The sequence below is a fragment of the Passer montanus genome, unplaced genomic scaffold, assembly GCF_014805655.1.
Source record: "Passer montanus isolate IOZ18808 unplaced genomic scaffold, ASM1480565v1 scaffold47, whole genome shotgun sequence".
Lineage (NCBI taxonomy): Eukaryota > Metazoa > Chordata > Aves > Passeriformes > Passeridae > Passer > Passer montanus.
In genome coordinates this window covers 1555631-1578913 of record NW_024369596.1, presented here as the reverse complement: position 1 = coordinate 1578913, position 23283 = coordinate 1555631, and the positions used below count along the sequence as shown (strand labels likewise).

The following is a 23283-nucleotide window of genomic DNA, read 5'->3' as shown; positions in this document are numbered from 1 at the left end:
CCCATCCCATCCCATCCCATCCCAATCCCTGATGGATTTGCTGTCCCCCTCAGGTTCAGGGGTGCTGGGACCCCCCTTGACACTGAGGTGACATCCAGCATGGGGACTCTGATGGGCACGGGGCCCTGCCACCCCCCCCAGCCTCCTGCAGCCTCTGTGAGTTCCCAGCGGCCTTTTTGTGTCCTTTCTGTCCCTTTTTTGGTGTCCTTTCTGTCCCTTTTGGTGTCCCTTCTGTCCCCTTTTGGTGTCCCTTCTGTCCCTTTTTGGTGTCCTTTCTGTCCTTTTTGGTGTCCTTTCTGTCCCTTTTGGTGTCCCTTCTGTCCCTTTTGGTGCCTCAGAGGAGTTTGGGGTGGCCTTAGGCAGCTCTTTGGGTTCTTGCTGCAGTCACAAACCCCCCGGGTGAATTCCTGCCCCAGGAATCCCCGAGCCAGGAATTCCTCCTTTGTTTTCAGCCCCGATTTAGTGACCAGAAGTGTGCAAGGACGAGGGCTGGGGTCATGCTGGAAGTGGCCAGGAGATGGCAATGCCACCAGCCCAAAGCCACCACGCCTGGCCTGGGCTCTCCCACCCCGGGGGCAGCTGCTGGGGCACCCTTTGGTGGCATCCTTTGTGTGTCACCGCCCCGAGGGGTTGGAGACACCGGGCAGAGGATTCCTTCGGAAAATTCAGGGAGAATTCTGAAGCTTCGTTCCTGTTAGCGAGAGGATTCTTGCAAAAGCAGCACTGAGAGCACCTCTCATGTAAAACTGACAGCAAAAAACTTTCCCTGCCACAAGCAGCTGGGGGTTGGAGACACCGGGCAGAGGATTCCTTCGGAAAATTCAGGGAGAATTCTGAAGCTGAGAATTCTGAATGTTCCTGTTAGCGAGAGGATTCTTGCAAAAGCAGCACTGAGAGCACCTCTCGTGTAAAACTGACAGCAAAAAACTTTCCCTGCCACAAGCAGCTGGAAACTTGGGGGTCAAGCACAAAGGGAGAAGTGCAATTTAATTTTTAAAGGTTATTTTTAGCCCACACAACCCCCCCGTGCCCATTTGTGTCCCCACAATGGACAGAGAATGGCTCAGCACGTCCAGCCTGGTTTCTATTCCCTGCCATTCAGGCAGAGATTAAAAAAAAACCTCCTGCAGAAGGAAATCTTTGATGAGAAAACCTCTGAGCAGGGCTGTACCTGAGCCCGGCAGGGAAAGGAGAACATTTGGAACATTTTGCCTTTGCTGGGCTGGTGTTGGGGCAGGAGGGAGAGGGGATGGCAGGGAGCCCCTGCATCCCAGACTGCAGTCCCAGCTCTTCTTGGTCGACCCAAAAATCTCAGCATCCTCTTTGTCATGTTGTAAATCCCCTGTGAATTTGTGTTTACCATGTAAAACACAGGTGGTAAATATATATAATGCAATAATGTAGTAAATTATTAGTCGAGAAGAGCATTTTAAAGTCCACAGTGGAAGCTCAGAGTGTGTTTTGTTGTTTTTTTCCTTCAAAATTAGGTCGCTTTTTGTCTCATGGGGGAACCACTTCGTTTTCCCACCAAATTTTATTGGAATTGCACAGGCATAAGCTACTCAATTGCATTAAAAAACGGGGTTAAATATTTATTTAATGGCATTTTGAAGCTCAAAAGTAAACGGGATCAAGGCTCCAACCCCCAGCAGCTCCAGCTTACGAGGCTTTGTGCAAAGCCTCGCTGTAATCTGTTGTTTTGCTTAACAGATGTGGTATTAGAACCGATGAAAACATAAAAATCTCCTCTCGAACGGAATTATGAAAAGCAGGGAGAGCAAACGTGAATAAATGAAAACGGGAGGAGAAGGAACTGCCTCCTTTGGGGCTGGTTACAGAGGGAAGCGACCTGTTGCTTTTCTTTCCGTGTTTTAGCTGTGCCAGGCTAAAATCGTGAAATTATGCCATTGATTTTTCCTCGGGATGCTTCAACACTTAGGCAGGGGAAAAAATAATAATAAAAAAAAAGTTTGTTTTTAACTGCGTCTCACACTTAGAAATGCGTGCAAGACATTTTGGGAGGGCAGCGGGGTCGGTGCGGGCAGTGCCGCTCTGTGCCCTCTGCCTGGAGCGGTTTTCACCCATTCCACTTTGATTTTCCTTTTCTTTCTGTCTCCCTGGGCACCTCCTGTAAGGTGACACCAACTTCGAGAGCAGCCTGGGGACACCCGATACTTGTTTCTGTGATGGGTGCGCTTATTGGCGTGGGGTTGTGTTTAATTGTCTGAGCGTTTTCTCTCGGGCTTTGGGGGGAGTTTTATGATTGTTTTTTCGCTGAAAACCGCAATGTTCAAACCTGCAAACCTCCCGGCTGTCGTGGCCTGCCTTGCAGCTTCCTGTGGCCGCAGAACCATCACCTCTCGGTGAGAGAAGATCGCTTTGCTCCCCGTGCAAGGCATCACCTCCCTTCCTTCCTCCTCCTCCTCCTCCTCCTCTCGCCCCCCACAGCCAGCAGAGCTCGCTGTGTATGGCGGGTTTGAAAAATCCCATTTACGCAGCGGGTCCGGGAGGATTTTTTTTTCAATCCTTTTGGCTGGAAATGGGTTTCAGATGTTTTTTTCCCCCCGCGCCTGCATCTCGTGAAGCCGCGGCGTTGCCGTGACAACGCGGTGACATCCCTGCCCGCTGCGCCCCCTCCTCCCGCCGAGCACGCCCACAGCGAGCCGCGCTCCGGCTCCGCTCTGCCCGGCCTGCACAGATGGGACCATGAGCGCCCTTCCCCGCGAGCTGCCGGCCTTTGTGCTCGCGAGGAAGAGGAGGGAGAGCAGCCCCGAGGCGCCGGCAGCGCGGCCCCGCAGCCCCTGAGCCCCCCGGCCGCTCGCCCGGGACGATGCTCGCCTGCCTGGCCAGGGGGAATCTGCTGGATATCCTTCAGGAGGGCTTCACCGAGGTAAAGCCACGTCCCCGAGCTTCCCCCGGAGGAAGGCGGGGTGGTTCGGGGCAGAGTTGTGCGGCGGGGAACGCGGGGGGAAGCAGCGAGGTTCGTCCTGCGGCGGGAGTTGGGTGAGGAGTTTTTGCAGGAGGGGTTGGTGAAGCTCGGGGGGTTTGTGCTCTTCCCGCTGCTTTGCTGCTGTCCCGGGAAATCAAACAAGCTGCTGGAGGCTGTGGGGCAGCGTTTGGTGGGTGAAATCCCGAGGGATGCGCGGTGTCTGTGTGCTGGGGGCTGTAAATCTGCTTTATGGACTGGCATTGCTTGGAGAGGCTGGCAAAAAGCTGTTCGGGCTTTTCCTCCCCGTCGTTTTCCGAAAATTGGATCCTCAGGGGACTGGAATTCAACTTGGTGGGGAAAATGTAATTTTCAAAGTGTTTTTCATTCGCCTGTTGTGCTAGGGGAGTAATGAATTGTAAAATAAGGACATGCACCAAGAAACGGCAGAGATGGGAATCCCAGAGATGGGACTTCCCGCTTTAGAGGGCACAAAAAATGAGTTTTGTTGGGTGTTTACACACAGCAGTGTCCGGGCAGCCCACGCAGGAACACGATCTGTGTCTGTGAGCTGAAAAGGAAGAAAAACCGAGGGGGATTTGCTGGAACCACAGAACTGCCGCTACTTTATCTCTCACTTTTGGGGGGTTTTATTCTTTCTGTTTACTGGTGGGTGACTCCTGAGCCGTGCAGCTCCTGGGTGCTGTGCTTCCACGAGCCCAGGAAATGAATATATCCACAGAAAATGAATGTATCCACAGAAAATCTCCTCCTCCTCCTCAAATGAATACCACAGAAAATGAATATCCACAGAAAATGAGCCCCGGACATCCCTGCTGGGCTTCCCGGCTCCTCTCCCCTCCGGGAAAACCAACTGGGGGTGAAACCTGAGCCTGCCCCGGCCCCAGCGCTCCCCGGGCTGGGCTGGAATGGCTCCATCCCCTCCTCCTCCTCCTCCTCCTCCTCCTCCTCCTCCTCCTCACAGTGTCAGGCTCATTTTTAGCCAGCCAAGGTCTGGGTTTAGATCACGCTCGAACTTCCTGTGCTCGGGGGCAGCACATCCTCCTCAGGCGCAATTAGTAACTTATTTATTAAGAGTAATCAGTGATGGGAGCGAACCCCAGCGGTGTTCGGTGCCTGGCCCTGGCTGGTTTTACCCACGGGAAGAAACTTCCCTCTCCCACGAGAAAAAAACAGATTCTCGGGGTCTCTGCCTCCTCACAGCCCCCAACAAAAGTAAAACTAAACTGGGTTTAGAGGGAGGAGCTGTGATTTGCCAAGGATGTGCATCACAGGCTGGAAATGAGAGAGGAGCTCTCATTTTCGTGCTGGGGCGATCACCAGCTGTGCCCGTCCCTGTTTGCCTGTTTCGGTGTTTATTTACACAGAAATTAAGGTGTGAATAAACACATTGTTTGTGTTTATTGTTATTTATTGTGCTGAGCGAACCCAGCACAGCCGAGAGCCTCCGGGGAGGTTCCTTTGTCCCCTTGCCTGCTTTTCCCTCTCCCTCTCCATCCCTCCGACTGAGGGCACCTCAGCAGCCCAATTATCCCCTAATTAGCGCTGCATTGTCCTCCTGCACAGCTCTCCCTGCACTGCTGCTTTCTCCACCGTGCGAGGAGTCACATCCTGCTCAAGGCGCCCCGAAATTGCTGAATTGTCACTTTCGAGCCCCTTTATTTCCCTTTTTCCCTCTCCTTCCAGAGCCAGAGCCTGGTGGACGCTGTCACCTGCAGACATCTGAAGCCAGGATGGTTTTGTTTGATGTTGAGATGCAGCAAAGCCCCCCCCGTGGGCATTAAAGCCCCTCATTAATGGCCTGCCCTGCCTTGAAGGTGTTTCCCTGCTGTTTGTGGGGACTTCTCCGGCTCCCAGGCAGATCAATAATGCAATGGCACAGCTGGATGGGGCCCTGGGGATGCGTGGCTGCTAAAAGCAGCAGTTTATAATGAAAGGGAACCGCACAGAGGGGTCTCATCTGCTCTGACTCTGTCCATGTGGCCCCAGCCCGCTCCCTTTCCTCGGGGAAATGCAGTTTATTTATGTGCTGACACTTCTGGCAGCTCTTGAAAACAGATGGGGCGCAGAGAAACGTGTCACAAGTGGGCCTGGCAGCCCCGAGCCGCATTTTAACAATAGCACACCTTCTCTTTTTCCAGCTGGAGGATCATTTCCTGCGGCAAACTTAATTATGTGGCTGCTTGTGCGCAGTGAGTCATTTAAAAGAACTATTTTCGAGGTTATGTTGAACCAACAATCCGTTCCAGAGAGGACAGCGAGCCTTGGAGGGCCCAAGCAGAGGTTTTTTGGCAAGGAGGGCAAAGTGAAATGCGGGGTCAGCTCCCCACGGGGGGAATCTCCCCAATTTCTGGGCTGGGGAAGCAGAAGTGCTGCAGGGCTCTTCTGTCCCTCACCCTGTGCTCCATGGAGAATTTCCCCTGGCTCTCAGCTGAGGGGGTGAGTCCTGCATTTCCCACACCCTCCCCTTCACCTTGGAGGGGTGGAGGTGCCACCCTGCCTGCCAGGTGTGACTCCTCACCTGGGCACTACCCTGGGGGGGATTTTGGTGGTTTAACCCTATTTGGGGTTATTTTCTGGCTGTGCTCCCCTCGGGGCAAGGTCCTGATCTGTGACCAAAAGCTCTCGGCGGGGTGATCTGAGCACGAGGAGCTGGCGCTCACCCTGTCCTGCCGCCAGGGCTATTTTTAGGGTTAATAGGATTCACCATGGAGAGCTGTTTTGACTCCTGGCTCCCTCATCCTGCTCAGCCCCACTGAATCCCTGCTGGACACAGCGAGCTGGCTCATCACCCCAGCTCTGTTTTGGGGCCAGGCTGGCAGCATTTCACACCTGCCCACCCTGTTAAAGCCACGGGGAGGGTTTAACCTGGGCTGGCTCTGAGGAACCCTGTGCAGGGTGTCTGACCTGACTGGGCTGCCCTAAAACCCCTCCAGGCCCCCAGCACAGACAGAAAACACAGCTGGGGCTGCCCACGCCTGGATTTACCCCCAGATGTGCTCCAGCAGAGCTGTCCTTGCTCTGTTGTCAGTTTTCCCCCCAAATCCTGGTGCCTGGGCAGCAGTGGGACTCCTCAGCAAGTATTTGATGCTCTGTAGGATTAGGGGGGAGCAGTTAGGACTCAATCCCTGCCTTGGCAGGCTGTCTTTGCAGAGCATTTGCACAGGAGCACTCACAGATTTCTGCTTTTCAAATCCCAAAGAACAAAACAAAACAAAACAAACAAACAGACAAACAAAACCCCAAACAAACAACAACAACAAAAAAATCCCCAAAAACTCACAAAAAAACCCCAAAAACCCCACAAACCATTAAAAAAAATTAAATTTTTTCATTTGACCAGGAACATGAAGACTATTGCAGCTGCTTTATGGGTAGAAAGAGGAAAAGGAGATGCCACACTCCCAGCAAGTCACGGGCAGAGGGAATCCAAAATTCTGCCTCCTAAATGTGCCACCCTGGGCCAGGGAGCCTCCCTGGGTGTCCCTCCCCCTGCAAAGTCCCTGCCTGCAGGTTTTGGGTGTCCTGAGGAGCCGAGGCTCCTCTCAGAGCTGCCTGTCCCTGCCTGGGGGTGGGGATGCTCTGAAGGAGGAACAAGGCTCCTTCTCCTCCCCAGAGCACCGGGGGATGTGTCAGTGCCTGGGCAGACCCCGGGCTCTGCAGGGGAACCATCAGACAGCTCAGGGTGAATCGTGCTCCAAAGCTGCACTCAGAGCTCAGCTCTTTGCCACTTTTTGCCTTTGTTTTTTGCCTGTAGCTCTGTCTGGGTGGGAAAGGGGCCTCAGGTACCTGCTGAGCATCATGTGAGAGGTGCTGCTGCTGCAGGATCTTGAATTTGCATAATTAAGTCCTTTCACAGCACAAAATTAATGAAATGCCAGTGAATTTAGGCATAGGTGGGAATGACTTCATCCTGCACTGGCAGCTGGATGACTCTGGAATGGGCCATGGCAGTTTTTGGCTTTACAAGAAGTGAAAATCCAAAATATGGATTTTGGATTATGGCAGAAAAAATGGCAGAAATTTTGGAAAATGGCAGAAATAATTTGGAGAGTTTGGATGGAACAGGGCCTTGCTGCTTACACTTAAGCTGTTAATGGGTAAAGAAAGAACTGAGGAAAAGGTGGAAAATCTTCAGTCAAAGATTCCAGGTCCTGCTGGAGAGCTGGGCACTCTGGAAATCAACACCTGCTCTAAATTCGGAGTTTTATGGAGGAGAACTCCTGTGGGGACATTCTGGCCTCCCCGTGCTCATAACTGCGTGGTTTTCACTGTTGGATGCATCTCAATACATTGAAAAACATTCAAGCATCAATTTTGAGAGGGGAAAAAAATTTTTTTGCTGCCTTAGAGCAGAGGGAATCATTTTATTTGCTTGGGAGTTTGTGCTTTCTGCTTCTACAAAGGCCTCCTAGAACAACAACAACAAATTAATCAGCAAACTGGAGGAAGGCTGGGTGGAAAATTACAGTCCCCATCTAATTAAGGTAATGTCAGAAAGCTTAGAAATCATAGAGGGCCTCAACCTGATGCAATTAGGCTGCTGCAGACCTTTGGCTCAGGGCTCTGGGGGGAGGAACAGTGAATTCCTTTCATCCTTCTGGCTGACCTCGGCAGCCCTGGGGCTTGGGCAGTGGCCAGAACTGTGCCACAGAGGGAAATGGGCGTGAAGAGCCCCAAAAACCTCATCCAGTGCACGTAAAGAGCCTCAAAAATATAATTCTAGCAGGGTGATCCCCTCAGTCAAACTGTAATGATGGATTCCAGGTTATCAAACAGTTCACAAAGGGAATTCAGTGTAAAGAGCCCCAAAAACCTCATCCTAGCAGGGCGAGTCCCTAAACCCAGTGATAAGGATGGATTCAAGCTCATCAAATGAATGTAGAGGAGGGATCTGTTTGAGAAGGAAACAGGGTCACAGGATCTACTGGAAGATGAGAGTGAGCAGGGCAGGCCCTCCTTGCTGGAAAAATGATTTTGTCCATTGTTCAACACCAATATTTTAATCCCAGAGAGGTAAAAATTAACCTCATATATCCCAACCTGTAATTTTCTCTGTTGGGATGTCTTGTAGTCTCCAAAACCTTGCTTTAAAAACCTTTTCCTGCCCTGAGTGAGACAAAAACACCCCACAAATCCCTGCCTGCAGCAAGCTGGGCTCCAGCTCCCTTCAGCTGCAGCTGCTGCTCCTCCCCATGCAAGGTACAGGTAAAAGGGGCTTTTTTTGGAACACAAAGCTGTGTTAATGTAAACAGGATTAAGCTTAGCTCCACCATAATCCTAAATAATGTGTGTTCTGTAAAGTAAACCCCACGCCAGGCTGGTGTTCTTCTGAAAAATTCTGGGTTTGGAAGAAGTGTTGGTGAGGAGCTGAGCAGCCTGAGCCCTGAAAATTCCAAGGTTGGGCTCAAACCAAAGTGCAGGGGAAGCAGGAACCCTTGAGGAGTTCCTGCATGTTCCCAGACCTTTTATTTTGGCATTTAGTTGGTTCAGAGGAGCTGAGAGTGGCTGCTGTGATCCTGCAGCCCCAAACTGGGGTGGAACCCCTGGGTTTGGGGCATTTCTGCAGCTCAGGAGTGTTTTGGTGGGGTGGGATGGGCTGGGAAGAGCTGCTGCTCCCAGGGCAGGACACTTCCCAGCAGATCTTTGTCCTCCCTGTGCTGGAAGTTGATTCCTGGGGTATTTCCCAGGGGAAGGGGCAGGAATGGTGCCCACCCAAGCAGAACCACGCTGCTGGGGTAATATTTAGGGCCGTGTTGAAGTAGCTGCATTGGGGCTTGAAACAAACAGAATGCTGAGGGGGTGACAAAAAAATATTTCCATTTTTTTTGAGGCCTGAATCTGTGGGTTTAGAGGTGGAAATGTGAGCACTGAGGTGGCTGTGTTGAAGGCGCAGCCCACAATGCCCTTTGTTCTTCCCCAGCTGATGGAGGAGTGAAGCATTTTGGAGTCTCCAGCTTCACCAACTGCCCTTGGGGTTTCTGCTGAGCAGCTCGGGGGCTTTGTCCCTTCCTGCATTTCACAGCACTTGGCCATTTTTAGGTCGCTCAACTTTTATTTCTGGTACATTTCCTTGGGAGGTCCAATCCCGTGCTCCCCTCAGCTGGAGCAGTGACAGCTCCCTCCCTGGATTTTTGAGTCCTGCAGCAATCCGAGGCTCTTGCTGAAGTCACTCAGTCTGCCAGGATTTTGGGTACAAAGTTAGGAAATGCTCTTCAGTCCAACTGTCTGAACGCCTGCAGGAAAATCTGATGTTTAATGGAAAAAACCCAAAAGCAACCAAGTGAGTCTGGTAATGAAGTGTAAGTCTGCAGAATTACAGCAGCCATGGGGCTGAAACCACTTTGTCCTGGTGACATCCCAGTTCCATTGCCTCAGAAGCCTCCTTTGAATACTCATTGTTTAAAATGTAACGGCTGTGGGATTTAGAAATGGCTTTTTTTAATTTTTTACTAATAACAACACTGACAACCTCCCCCTGCTTTTAAGAGATAGAGACTAAAATCTTGCCAAAAATTCTTTTTTTTGTGAATGCACGAGGAATGTTCTGAGAGGAGGAACAGAAAACAAACTGCTTGGTGAAAGGGTTTTTCCTCTAAATGAGACAGAAGTGCCACAGAGACTCCTCCAAAACCTGCAGATTTTCTGCAGGCTGGGAGGGGCTGTGTCCTTGGCGAATCGCTGCCAGCTCCTAAAATGATTAGAAAAATACAAAATAAAGACTTGTGGGGCTCCACTCCAGCAGAAGGAGCTGCAGAGCCCCTCCCCAGGGCAGGCCAGGTCTGCTCCAGCCCAGACGGATCAGATTTGCCATTCCTGCTCCCTTTTCCCCCAGAGGCACCGGGGCAGCCCCTTGCAGCCCCCAGGCTGTGCTGAGTGAGCAGAGCTGCCTCCCACAGCTCCGGGCACCTTTCCGAGGCAGCAGACCCCATTCAGGCTGGATTTCCTGGGTCAGGACAACTAAAGAGCCAGGCTGGGACCAGATTGTGACTTTGATGGGCTGGAAAAGCACCAAGTCTGCCCGGCACTGCTGAGATCAGATGGAATGGGGGCTTAAAAGCTGCTGCACGGGCACAATAATGGGAAGCTTAGTGAAAAGGGAGGTAATCCCATCAGTGGATCAGTTTGTTTACCCTCCGTGTGCCTCTGCAGCCCGGCCCGGGGGGATTGCAGCCCTGGAGGGTCACAGAGAGGGGCTGCAAAGGGAGAGGTGGCTGGGATCTGCTCTTGGCATTCGGGTCACTTGTGCCAGGTGGGTCCTCAGGGTGACCAGGAACCTGAGTCTGAGTTTCCTTGGTCTGAGTCTGAGTTTCCTTGGTCTGAGTTTGAGTTTCCCTGGTCTGAGTTTGAGTTTTCCTAGTCTGGATTTGAGTTTACTTGGTCTGAATTTGAGTTTCCCTGGTCTGAGTTTCCCTGGTCTGAATTTGAGTTTCCTTGGTCTGAGTTTGAGTTTCCTTGGACTGAATTTGAGTTTCCCTGCTCTGAGTTTGAGTTTCCCTGGTCTGAGTTGGAGTTTCCCTGCTCTGAGTTTGAGCCTCCCTGGTCTCTCCCCCACACAGCATCCCTCCTGAGCTGCTGGCCAGGCCCTGTTCCTTGGCTCCCAGGGCCCAAGGCAGCTTTCCTGCATTCAGGAATAGAAACTGGGCCACTGGAAGTGCTGAGGCAGCTCCAGGACGTGGAGGGGCTGTACGAGTGTTCTGAGTGAGCCATGCAGGAGTGTCACAGAGGGAGGCTCTTGTCTCTTCCAGCAAACCTCCCCTGCTTGTCCTGGAGTGTTTAACTCAGGGTTCTCTGCTCCTGCAAGCTGGGGACGGGGCACAGAGGGGGCAAACTGTGCCCCCAAAGGAGGGGGTGGCAGCGCTGGTGTGGCTTAAATGCAGATGGAATACAAGCTCTGTGGTGAGCTGTGCCCAGCTCCCGGGCTGTGGGTGAGCCCTGCTCCTCCTGAGGGCTGCCTCAGGCAGGGATGGCAGCAGGATCTGGGTGAGACAGGCTCTGGGGTGAGCCCTCAGCTGTTCCCCAGGGCAGGGCACTGAGATCGGCGAGGATCAGAGAGAAAAGCAAAGATCAGAGAGAAAAGCCAGAGCCCTGCCACGCAAACCTTCTGTTTGTGTTCCAGCACCAGCTGCAGGCCTACGTGGCCTGGGTGAACTCCCAGCTGAGGAAGAAGCCGGCGCTGAGGCCCGTGCAGGACCTGAGGCAGGACCTGCGGGATGGGGTCACCCTGGCCCTGCTCATCGAGATCGTGGGTCAGTGCTCCCCTCTGGGCTTGTTTTTCCCCCTCAGCTCCAGCTCTGGTCTGGAGAGGCTGCCCTGGCTCTGGCATCTGTCGGGCAGATGTTGCTGGGGGTGGCAGAGCTGGCGAGGAGGGGAAAACAATCATAAATCAGATCAGAAATGCAATTCTATTACAGCCCTTATGGTTCAGAGGCAGTTCGAGCAGATGGGGAAACCTGGCGGGGTGCAGGGAGCTCCCACGGGGCTGCCATGGAGTTAGGGGGTGTTTTTTGGGAAGAGTGACCTGTTTGCTGATGTCACTGGGCAGGGGGACAGGGAAAGGGGGTGCAGTGAGTTATTGTCCCCTCTGCTCCTTCCTCCTCACACTCAGCCCCTGCCCCAGTGGGGGACAGCTCTCCAAACCCCTCCCGAGTGGGTCTGTCCCACGTGCTTCAGTTTGTCACCAGGTGAGCCCTTTCCAAGGAGCTCAGTGCTTTGGGAAGAGGCAGCTCCAGCACAAATCCTGCCAAAATCCATCCCCCAAAACCTTTCCATCACCCCAACACAGCCCCAACCCCAGTTTCTCCTGGTGCTGGGTGCTGTTGAGCAGGACCAGAAGCCCCATGCAGCACCCAGCCATGAGAGCAGAGCAGTGCCAGCGATGCCCCTGGCAGTGCCCAGGGGTTCAGCCCCGCTCTGTTAAACCTTTTTTGCTCCCTTCAGCTGGTGAGAAGCTGAGTGGCATCGAGCTCAACCCCAGCAGCCAGCAGGAGATGAGGGAAAATGTGGAGAAAGTCTTACAGTTCGTGGCGTCGAGAAAGATCCGCATGCACCAGACGTCAGCTAAAGGTACCCACCCCTGGGGGGGTTTCAGCTGCTGAAATCCTGCTTCTGGCTTTGTTTTCTACTAAACAGATAATTTATTAATGAATTCATGTGTCAGTTTGTGGGGGAGTTAGGGGTTTTTGCCCCCCTCTGGTTTAGTGAAGGGTTTGGGTTGAAAAATGGGGAATACAGAGAAAAAAAGTGACTTTTCCTGCTGCTGAGGACTCAGAAGCCCAGGTGGTGGTGTAATGAAAAATACAGGCTTGGAATCTTTCACCAAAAGGACACATAAACCTGCTGGAGTGAAGGGAGACATGGAAAAAATATTTGTGGTTCAGTGGAAGCCGTGGGCTGGAAACAGAGAGGAGACACAACGCACAATCACATGTCTGTGCCCTGGTTTAGTCAGGACTTTGAGCAGCTCTGACTAAATTGTTTTGGGAAGTCTTGGTCTGGGAGAGTGGCTGATCTTTGCCATGACATCAGTGTGCTGGAAATCTCTCGTGTGACCTCACTGAGTGTGATTAATTCACATTTGCAGGGTGCTGCAAACAGTTGATAGCACTGGAGAAATGCATTGCTGTTGTGCCTTTGGTGTTTTAAAAAAGGGAATTCTCTGCCAGTAAAGTCCTCAGTAACTGCTCTGCTTCTGAGTGAGCACTCAGTAATTACATGTCCAGTAATTAACTGCTGGAAATGGCCATAAAGGGAGGCTCAGGGCTGTGCCGTGGAGGTGGCAGGCACTTGGCAGTGCCCTGAGCTGGAGCAGCCCTGCTGCCTTTCATTATCTTCACCTCCCGGGGCAGCCCCAGCTCTGCTGGCACCCCCCGTTAACCACCCAAACGTTTGCGTTCTGCAGATATCGTCGAGGGCAACTTGAAATCCACCATGAGGCTGATCCTGGCCTTGGCTGCTCACTTCAAACCAGGCTCTGGCAGGGCTGGCCCCCCTGGCTCGGGGGGCAGGAGCTGGGCAGCCCCCCCGGGCAGCCTGCGGCCGCGCTCGGCCGCCGCCGTGGCCCAGGGGGCAGTGGCCGCGCTGGCCGATGTCCGGCAGGATGTCCAGCAGTCCGGCCGCGACCTGTTCAGGCACAGGCACAGGTGAGGCTCTGGGGGACCTCACTGATCTCTGCAGTTCCTGAAGAGGTTCTAGAGGTCTCCTTATTGCTCTCTACAACTTCCTGAAGGGAGGTTCTAGAGGCGACCTCATAGCTCTCTACAATTCCTGAAGGGAAGTTCTAGAGGCGACCTCATTGCTGTTCTAGAGGTAACCTCGTTGCTCTCTGCAACTTCCTGAAGGGTTCTAGAGGTCTCCTTATTGCTGTCTACAACTTCTTGAAGGGAGGTTCTAGAGGTGACCTCATAGCTCTCTACAATTCCTGAAGGGAAGTTCTAGAGGCGACCTCATTGCTGTCTACAACTTCTTGAAGGGAGGTTCTAGAGGTGACTTTATTGCTCTCTAAACTTCCTGAAGGGTAATTCTAGAGGTGACCTCATTGCTCTCTACAGCTCCTGAAGGGAGGTCCTAGAGGTGACCTCGTTGCTGTTCTAGAGGTAATCTTGTTGCTCTCTACAATTTCCTGAAGGGGGGTTCTAGAGGTGACCTTATTGCTTTCTAAACTTCCTGAAGGGAGGTTCTAAACATCTCCTTATTACTTTGTACAGCTTCCTGAAGGGAGGTTCTAGTGGTGTCTTTATTGCTCATTACAATTCCTGAAGGGAAGTTCTAGAGGTGGCCTAATTGCTGTTCTAGAGGTGTCCTCATTGCTCTCTACAGTTCCTGAAGAGGTTCTACAGGTCTCCTTATTGATGTCTACAACTTCTGGAAGGGAGGTTGTAGAGGTGACTTTATTGCTCTCTAAACTTCCTGAAGGGTAATTCTAGAGGTGACCTTATTGCTCTCTACAGTTCCTGGAGGGAGGTTCTAGAGGTGACCTAATTGCTGTTCTAGAGGTGACCTCGTTGCTCTCTAAACTCCCTGAAGGGTAATTCTAGAGGTGACCTCATTGCTCTCTACACTTCCTGGAGGTTCTAGAGGTGACCTCATTGCTCTCTACCCCTCGCAGAGGGGGCACTGACCTGCTCTGCTGCCAGCCCCAGTTGTTCTCAGGTTTTACAGCAGAGCAGCAGCTGGGTCTCTCTTTATCTGCCTGGAACAGAGCAGGGAGTCACAGCCCAGGCAGAGGGAGCTGTGCTGCCTCCTTCTCCCCACGCTGCCCTTGCTGCTGTCTCCTTGGAGATGTTCTCAGGCTTGGGGAAACATGATTCAGGCTTTCACCCCAGAGATCTGGAGCTTTATTTCCAGAGCTGAGGATGTTGGACAAGTCCTTTCTGGCTCCTCCATTGCTCATCCCACTGCTCCAGGGGGATGCTGAGTCCTGGGGATGCTGAAAATCCACACAAATGGGGAATAATGCTGAAAATCCACACAAATGGGGAATAATGCTGAAAATCCCATTTGCCCCTTGCCAGAGGTGCTGTGGGGGTGACAATAACAATAATAGCAATGACATTTAGCTGGGAGCCAGGTGCAGGGTTTCATTTACAGAGCTGAAGGTCATTTGCCCATTTGATACTGGCTCCAGGGAGTACCCATGAAACAGTCTGGAAAGGAGGCTGAAATGGTAACTTTGACTGGAAAATGAAATGTTAAAGGTTTCCCTTGCAAAGGACTTGGAATTCTTCAGGAAAGTCAGTCCTTGTGATGTTTCCTTGCATTCCCAGAGCTTTGGAGCTTTGTAGTCACAGAATTAGGGATGAGTTTAAAACAACAAGGCCTGATTGCCTGTTTTCCCTTAACACCAAGAAGATGGGGTTCCCTGATAGGAAAATTGACATTTTTCCAGCTGTCTCCTCTTCCTTACTGCGTTTTCCTCAGCTCTCCACCCCTGCTTTTTGGAGAGAGAATTCCAGCAGCGCTCAGGTGAGGCTCCCCTCATTTTGTGATTGTCACCCCCAGGAACAGCAGCATGGACGAGGAGATTGAGAATCCCTGCTGGAGCGTGCGGGCGCTGGTGCAGCAGTACGAGGGGCAGCAGCACGTGCCACTGGAGTCCCACCTTGCCAGGTGAGCAATTCTACTGCCAAGACGTCTCCTCTGTCTCACATTGCCTAAAGTGCCTGTTCTCCTCACCAAAATCCTCTCAGTTCTGATGGAAAAGGGCATCCCTGGCTGCTCTGGAGGGTGAAACCTCAGGAATCAACGTGAAGCAGTTTTCTGTGAGAAAATGCAGCCAAAAAAAGGGGTTTTCAATAAAAATTGCTCCAGTGAGGGAGCTGATCCAGCATGGAGAGCTCTGTAGTAAAGGGAAGCCGCTCCCTTTTCCCCCAGAGAACCAGAAACTACTCGGAAGAGCAAGAGCTGTGTTACTGAACAACTGCAGCTCCCTCTGGAAGTGGAGCCGTGCTCCAGTTCATCCCATCTGGAGCACATCCGAGGCCAGGGCTGCACGTGGGGAGCTGCAGCTCTTTGCTTCAGAGCCTCCCAGTGCCACTGAAAGCCCCAACTCTGATTTTCCGTGTCCTTCCCCTGCCTGGGCTGTTCCCTCCCGTCTGTGTGGGAGTGAGGAGCTCATTTGCCAAGGACAGATTGCCACTGACAGCCTCCCAGCAGGCAGGACGTTTCCCCAGCGTTTCTCAGGCCAATTTTTACGCTCCACAGCACCAATAATTCTCCGTGTACCTGAAAATTAAGATTGCTTTGCCCAACGGAGGAGAAAAACACAAGAGTTGGTGTTTATCCCCCAGTGCTGCTGCGTGTCATTGAGAGCGTGTTTATAAATAGACTTTTGGAGGAGCATGGGGCTCGCGGGGAGGCAGTGCTGGAGCGGTGCCTCCACATGATGTCAGCAGTGTGCTTTTGAGGCCGGCCTGCCAGGGGATGTAAAAATCCTGCTCTTGGCAGCAGCGTTTCATGGATAATGCCACAGGAGCTTGGCTCTTGAACCGGGAGCTCAGGAGTGCCACATCCTGCTGCCTGCTCTCATCCCTCCACTTAAGGGAGCTGGAATATTTGATGTATTCTTCTACCCCATCAGGTGGCTGCTGTTTTCTCATATTTTGGTGTTTTGGTGGTAAACAAAAATCTCTCTGTGCATCCTGCAGTGCAGTTTCTATTTCATTTTTCCCCATAGCATCGTGGATTCTCTTTCCACAATGCAATGGTGATGTTATTGCTGATAGGGCAGAACACAGCGAGATTCTTTCCAAAAGTGATCAAAACCTGGGAGAATTCTCCCCCTCCAGCTGCTGGGGATGTCTCTGCTGGCACAATTCTGCACGATGAAAACGAGATGCATTCCCTTTCCTCGCAGGGAGGAACGTGCTTAGCTCAGTTCAGAGAACTGGCTGGGAAAAACGAGATGCTTTTTTTATTGGTGAGAGAGGTTATTGAGTGCAGAGACCCCCCCCTCCAGCCGGCTGAGCTGTCCCAGGGCAGCATCCACAGCTCCTTCCCTGCTCTGAGCGCTCCCAGTTCCCAACGAGCGCAGGCTGCCGAAATGATTCATGGAAAAAATCGCCAAAAATCAGATGATTCCCAGGCTGCCGAGCCCCTCACCCATCCCTCTCCCTTTCCCCTCCCCTTCCAGCAGCATTCCCTCCCCCACCGCTGAGCCAGGCATCTCGGAGAAAGGCTGTGCCTGCACAGCCCGAGTGACAGCGGGAGGGAGAGGAGCCGGGGCTGGGGCTGGGAGAGCCTGGGCAGAGCCCGCAGCACCTTGGAAATTGGGAGAGCAGCCTGGGCAGAGCCCGCAGCACCCTGGAAGCTGGGAGAGCAGCCTGGGCAGAGCCTGCATCATCCCCCTAAAGCAGGGGAGAGCAGCTTGGGTAGAACCTGCATCCCTCTAAAGCCGGGAAGAGCAGTCTGAGCAGAGCCCACATCCCTCTGGAATCCGAGAGAGCAGCTTGGGAAGAGCTCACATCCCTCTGGAATCTGGGAGGGCAGCCTGGGCAGAGCTCACATCCCTCTGGAATCGGGGAGAGCAGCTTGGGAAGAGCTCACATCCCTCTGGAATCTGGGAGAGCAGCCTGGGCAGAGCCCGCATCCCCCCGGCAGCGCAGGGACCCCGCACCGGCAGCAGCTCCTTCCTTCCCCCGGCGGCTCCTCGGATGCTCGGCGGCACAAGGAGGGCGGGATGGGATGAGAAACACCCCCGGCCAGCCCGGAGCCTTGCGATGAAAACAAGCGGCTGTGCAGCTGACCAAAATGCAGCAGCAGGAGACGAATAACCTGCGAGGAAGAGCAGCGGGAGCCGAAGGCAGGCTGCAGAATTCCCCCCCGGCTCCGCAATCCAGCCCGTTCGAGGGGGCTGCGGGTTTGCCCCTGAGCCGGCCGAGCCCCTGAGTTGGTTGTTTTGTGTGTGTGTGTGCTGTTTCTGCCGGGAATCTCCTCGGCAGCCCGGCTGGCAGAGTTCGGCAGGAGCCGAGCCCTGAAGAAGGGAAGGAGGCATGAGCGGAGCCGGGATCCTGCGGATTCTGTGAGGCCACAGGTTCAAGTGGGATCATGGGAGGGAAGCAGGTCAAATGGTGAGCGATTGTGTCCATTGTCCTCGCGAGCAGCAGGGATGGGTGTTCATTAAAACTCGGGGCATTCGGGGCTCGCTGCCCTGTGCTGGAGGATCTGGGGCTCGGGGGAGGCAGGATGTGGGTTAAGGAACCAAGCGGTGAAAGTGGAGCAGTTTGCATCATAAATCTCTCTTGGAAAGCTTTCATTTCCCAGCCCTGGTTTCTGCACGCTTTCATAGGGAATTGTTGTGCACTTTTAAAGGCATTGCATCAGCGGCTGTTTCATACTCTGATGGCTTGGGCTGATACAGAGCCCGGGCAAGTGTTTGCAGCATTAATTGGGTGATGCAGAAAGCAACCTGACCTGTGCTGCTGCTTCAGCTGCCTCTGGCCCTGCCGCTGTTTGCAGCGTTTGGGAGGTGGTAATGGATGCTGCCTGAACCCTTTTGAAATAGGAAAACTGCCTGGAAAGGGTCTGGGGACGTGGGAATGCCTCAGGAAATGTAAAGCTGTCTGTGCTGGGGGGACCTGTCCCCATCTGTGGTGCCTTTTCTTGGCTTTGGGCTGTGGATCCAGTGCTGGGAGATGGATGTGGAATGTTATTTCCAGGCTCCCATCCTTGTTTTTCATCCTGCCCATCCTTTTTGCATCCCCTGTTTCACCACCTTCTCTGCCATCTGTGCCTGCTGGTGTTTTTCTGGGACAGCTTTTGCATGGATGAGAACCAGCAGTGCCTCGGGGTGAGGGCAGGTTCAGAGCATCAGCTGAGAATGGGAGGGAGGGAGAGAGGGAATTCTGAGAGCTGTTCCTAGAAGGAAGTGAAATCCCTCCTGGAGCTGCTGGCCATGTCAGAGCAGCTGGGCTTCCTGCTGGCATCTGTGTTGTGTGAAAGTTTCATCCTTTCTTCTGGCCCTTGTTACGTAATGCAATCCCAGCAGAACTGCCAAATCAAGGCATAAACAGCGTTTTAAAAAACCCCAAAAACCATAATTTTATGCCATGCCCCCATTCAGCAATGAGCAGGAACAGAAGCTGGTTACAAATTTGATATTAAAAATATATCTAATGAGGGACTGCTGAGATGGATTTGGAATTCCTGGAGGTAAATCCTGAGCAAAGCCAGGAGGCTGGGAGCCCTTTAAGCATCACCTGAAAGGACAGTGCTGTCCCTGTGGGACATTTTATTGGACATTGATTATTCTTTCACTTTCACTCAGGGGAAGTCTGAACCACAAAACACTGGACTCAGGTCTGTAATTTGAATGAGGAGAGGCTGGTCCTGGCCGTGGGAGTGGGGCAGGCAGGAGAAGCAAGTCATTTCCATCTCTATTGCAGGGCTTTTCCCATTCTGTGGGAGCTGTGGGAGACGAGCAGCAGTGCTGGGAAGATGCAGGGAGGGAGCTGCTGAAGCCTCTTCTTTTTCTAAACCTATTATATTATTTCCACACTGTTTTTTCTTTTTTGTTCCCTGCCCTTTGTTTCTGTGCTGGGGGAGAATGAAAAATTAACTCCTGCTCACACTTGCAAGGATTAATTCCTGCGACTTTCGGGGTACATTGAATGGGTCAGTGAGCTTCAGCCACCTTTTGATGTTGTCTGGGAGATGCACTTAGGAAGAATTTCTGAGAAAAAGATGGCTTGAACCTCCCAGTCAGCTGAGATGGCTCCTGTGAAAATATGTGGGCACTCCCAAGAAGTTTTAATCAAAGAACATGAGTGAGTGGAATCTGACTCTCAAATATATTGGGTTTTAAAGTTGGAATGATTCATCTGAAAGCTCTGGAGCAAGAGATGAAGCCAGGGTGGCTTTTTGTCCAGGCTGGCAGTAAATTCCTCCTGAGTGTGGTCCTACCCCTGTGGGAGAGTCTGAATTCAAAAAATTACATGTCCAGGCTGGGTTGTTGAAGGTTTCTCTGGGATGCAGATAATTCTTAGATAAAAGTGAATATGGGGAAATGCTTGTTCAAAATTAGTGCTGATCAACATCATCTTCATCATCTTAAAAGTTGTTCCTGCCTTGCTCTGCAGCCTGACTTCACCCAGCCCTGTCCACAGTGCAAAGAGTGAATCCACTGTAGCCCCCTCGGAGGAGAAGGAGAGGCTCGTGATCCTCCAGGCTGAAGAAACAGAGCCTAAACCAGGTAAAACCTCTGTGATAGGAGCTGGAAAGCTCCCCAGGGACTGGAATGATTTCCTGCTGCCTCCAGGGTGTCCTTGGGAGCCCCCAGGTGCCTCTCCCCCTCTGTCACACGCTGTCCCCAGTGCTGTGCTTGGAGATCTCCCTGAGCCCTGCGGTGCAGTTATCTGGGATGAAGTGTGTGCAGGACAGCTTGGGTTGCCTCGGGGAGGAGGCAGGAGTGCTGGGGGTCACCGTGGCCCTGGGGGTGCAGCAGCCCCCTCCCGGGCTGCCAGCAGCACATCCTGCTCCTCTCTCTTGCAGAAGAGGCCGAGGCTCACTTCCAGCCCGAGTGGCAGGCAGGGAGCTCTGGCTGCTACCTGGAGAACTCATGGGAGGAGCAGCTCCTGGAACAGCAGGACCACCTGGAAAAGGAGATGGAGGAGGCGAAAAAGATGATTTCGGGTTTGCAGGTGAGATTTCTCTCCTCAGAGAGTGCTCCCTTCCAGGGTCACCCATGGTGTCAGTCATCCCATGAGCTTGGCTGAAGCTTCACATTTGGCACATCCTCCCCACAATTCTTCATTTCTGGGGCCTTCCCCTGCCTGCCCCTCAGCCTGGGGTGTGTTTGGCTGTGCCTGGGGAGCAGAGCCCCTTGATCCATATGGTGAAGGCACTGAACTCTCTCAGGACATCCCTTTCTGTTTGTGCTGGGAACCACAGTGCCTTTGAATTGTAAATATTTATGTGGCAATAAACAAAGCAGAGATTGTGTGAGGGGCACAGACAGCTGGGCGGGCACTTTCCCCGGGGACAATGGGCAGGACACAAAAGAGTCACCAAAAAAAAAAATAAATTCCTTGGTTCACTGGTAAAATCCCTGCATTTTGTGCCCACTGGGAGCAGGGACAGGAGGGACTGGCACTGCTGCCCCCTCGTCCCCTGGGAGTGGGGAGAGGCAGCTGATGTGGCCAGGCAGGAAACTGCATTTGGTTCATTGATTTTTCTCCTCTTACTCAATAATTGAGAGGCTCCAGATTGTGACAGTTTGGCTGAAATATTTGGGATTTGATGCACACACACCCTATAAGGTGCTAAGCTGAGACTTCACTCCCTGGGAATCTGAGTTGTCCTTGTTTGGTTCTTTCTGTGGAGCAGAGCATGGGCTGATAGACCCCTGGGACAGCTTTGTCAGGGGATAAATCTTCTTGTTCATTCCTGAAGAAAAACCCTGATTTTTGAGGGGAATAAATCAGCAGAAATGGAAAATGAAGCTGGTTAGGGCCTGTTGAGAGGGGTGACTGCTGGCCAGAGCTGCAGCTCACCTATTTCCCTTTGAAATCTCTGAAAAGCAGATTTTTTCCCCCATTATCTCCCCAGGCTTTGTTGCTCAATGGTTCTTTACCTGAGGATGAGCAGGAAGGGTCCTTTGAACTTTCTGAGCGTGGAGCCTGCCCTGAGGAGCAGCTGGTGAGAACAGCCCTGAACCCAAATTTCCCTGCTGCAGGTGCCTCTTGCCCTGCCCTGCCCCTGCTGCACAATAACAACGCTGATATTTTGTGTTCAGATCATCATCCGAAGCCGCCTGGACCAGAGTGTGGAAGAAAATCAAGATCTGAAGGTTAGAGAGTGACATTGAGGGGCAACAGAGCTTTTGCAGATTGCTCCATTTTATTTTTGGAGGGAAAAGGGGGTGGGGATGAGGCAGGGTGAGCATCATGATGGATGAAATGGGGAATATTCTGTGAGGGCTCCAACTCTGGAGGCTTGGAACCAGTTCTGATGCTGGCAGAAGTGTTTGATGTTGGCCTGAAGGACAGATTTGGGGGACTGGGCAATCCTTATTTTCCTCAGGACTTTAATAACAGAGCTTAAGAGCTCAGCTCTTTGTCATGTTTGTAACTCCTGGATCTGAGGGAAGAGGTGGGATGTGCTTCCTCCTGCAGAGAAAACAGCAGCTCTGCTTGCTTCTGAAGGGCTGACAAGGTGCTGTTTAACCAAATTGTGTTGCATTTGTAGAAAGAGCTGCTGAAATACAAACAAGAAGCTCGGAACCTCCAGGGAATAAAGGTGAGGAAAGGGGCATTTCATCAAAAATAAATAGCTTTAGGTGAGCAAGGCCAACGGCAACCACACACCTCTGGGGAAGCTCAGATTGTGGAAGGAGGAGTATTGGGGCTTGGAGGTGGGGGATCCTGTGGTTTATTTCTGAATTTTTAGGCAGGTGCAAGGAGCTGGGTTTCCAGATTCCTGCTCTGTCTGTATGACTGTGGTCAAGTATTCCCCTTTTTTTTATTTCCCCTGTTTCTCCTAAAGAGAAAGAGGCATGAATTGGTTGGCTGGCTGGCTCTTTTATTCCCTCCTCTCTCTTGGAGCACACAGCCAGCAGCATTGGCCCAGTGAACTCATTCCTGCCAGCACAGAAAAAAGAGCCTGGGGTGTCCCTGTCCTGCCCAGAAATGGCTCCGTTTGTGCCTCTGCAGTGGTGAACACTGCTGATCTCCTCCTGGCAGAGGTATTTTTAGAGCTGCCTGGCAGAAGGGAGCACACAGCAGTGGCTGTCCAAGGTGCAGCTCTGGGTGAGTGAAAGGTGCAGAATTAGTGCTGACTTTGGCCTCTCCAGAGAGGATTTCACTGCACAACTGGGTCACACTCAGGGCTTAAGGCTCCTCGTGTCCTGAGCTGATCTTGGCCTCTCTGTGCCCTCGGGATGAGTGGCTGGAGCAGGAGCTGCAGGCTGAACACCTTCCAGAGCTGTTCCTGTCCATCAGAGCCACTGTTCATCACTTCTGGAGCGGGGAATTTAGGCTGAAGCAGAGAAATCCCTCTGTGCTGATGGCCAAAACGTTGGCAGGGAAATCAGATGTCACTGTAGGACATGAAAAAACATGATGTGAACACGCTGCTGTTCTCAAGGTAAAGAGGGCAGTTTATTTTCTGACTCCAACATTTATAGATTCCCAAAAGTGACAGTGGATTGGAGGGTGACAGTGCCACCTCTCCAATGACACTGGACAAACCAACAGCCCATCAAATGTCTCCTCCTCCATAAAAGAATGCAAAGCAATAACTTATTTACAGAAAGTGTGGGAGAAAGTTTGCTACAAGAATGCAAACATCAGGAGGCTTAGAAAACCCTAAAAAATCAGGGTGACAATGAGTTTTGGGGAAGGGAGAGGCAGGAGGGCTGAGAGCTCTCTGGGACCCCTGGTAGCCCCTCAGCCCTGAGTGGCCACAGCGAGTTGTGGCCACTGAGCCCCGGGGAAGGGTCCCTGCCCTCCTGCAGACAGCACCTCTCCCCAGGACGCCCTGCAGCAGAGGCTGCTCCAGCAGGATGCTTCAGTGCTGCAACTCAAGCAGGAGCTGCTGAGAGCCAACATGGACAAGGAGGAGCTGCACAACCAGAACGTGAGTGGCTGCTGTGGCTGCTGAGGTTATTTTGGCGGGGGGGTGGTGGCCCCAGGGGTGGCTGCAGCAGAGATTTCGGGGTTGTGGGACAGTGAACAAGCAGCCAGAGGTCTCTGCACAGCACAGGCTGCTCACAGCCTGCTGGCCAGCTGTGAGGCTGGACATTCCTGACCTTCACTCCCACTTCCTGTCCTCCAGGACCTTCAGCTGGGACAGGGAGGGGCTTTCCCTGATGTTTTCAGTGCTGTTGCATTTGTCCCTCCTCG

General features: G+C 52.5%; 1 protein-coding gene across 5 annotated transcripts in view; it reads left to right on the top strand.

Moving 5' to 3' along the window:
• Nucleotides 1-57: 57 nt before the first annotated feature.
• The window catches only part of DIXDC1 (DIX domain containing 1), a 28793-nt gene continuing 5567 nt past the window's right edge, over nt 58-23283 (top strand). Inside the window, exons 1-11 of one of the 5 annotated variants that reach the window (XM_039722017.1) lie at nt 58-156; nt 11067-11196; nt 11888-12013; nt 12849-13089; nt 14948-15055; nt 19522-19634; nt 19934-20082; nt 20990-21079; nt 21177-21230; nt 21629-21679; nt 22913-23017. In XM_039722017.1, the coding sequence (XP_039577951.1) occupies nt 100-156; nt 11067-11196; nt 11888-12013; nt 12849-13089; nt 14948-15055; nt 19522-19634; nt 19934-20082; nt 20990-21079; nt 21177-21230; nt 21629-21679; nt 22913-23017 (1224 nt within the window). In that variant the 5' untranslated portion in view covers nt 58-99. Of the gene's footprint in view, nt 157-2613; nt 2891-11066; nt 11197-11887; nt 12014-12848; nt 13090-14947; nt 15056-16373; nt 17515-19521; nt 19635-19933; nt 20083-20989; nt 21080-21176; nt 21231-21628; nt 21680-22912; nt 23018-23283 lie in introns of those variants that run through there. The other 4 variants (XM_039722015.1, XM_039722019.1, XM_039722018.1 and 1 more) reach the window with 4 other exon arrangements.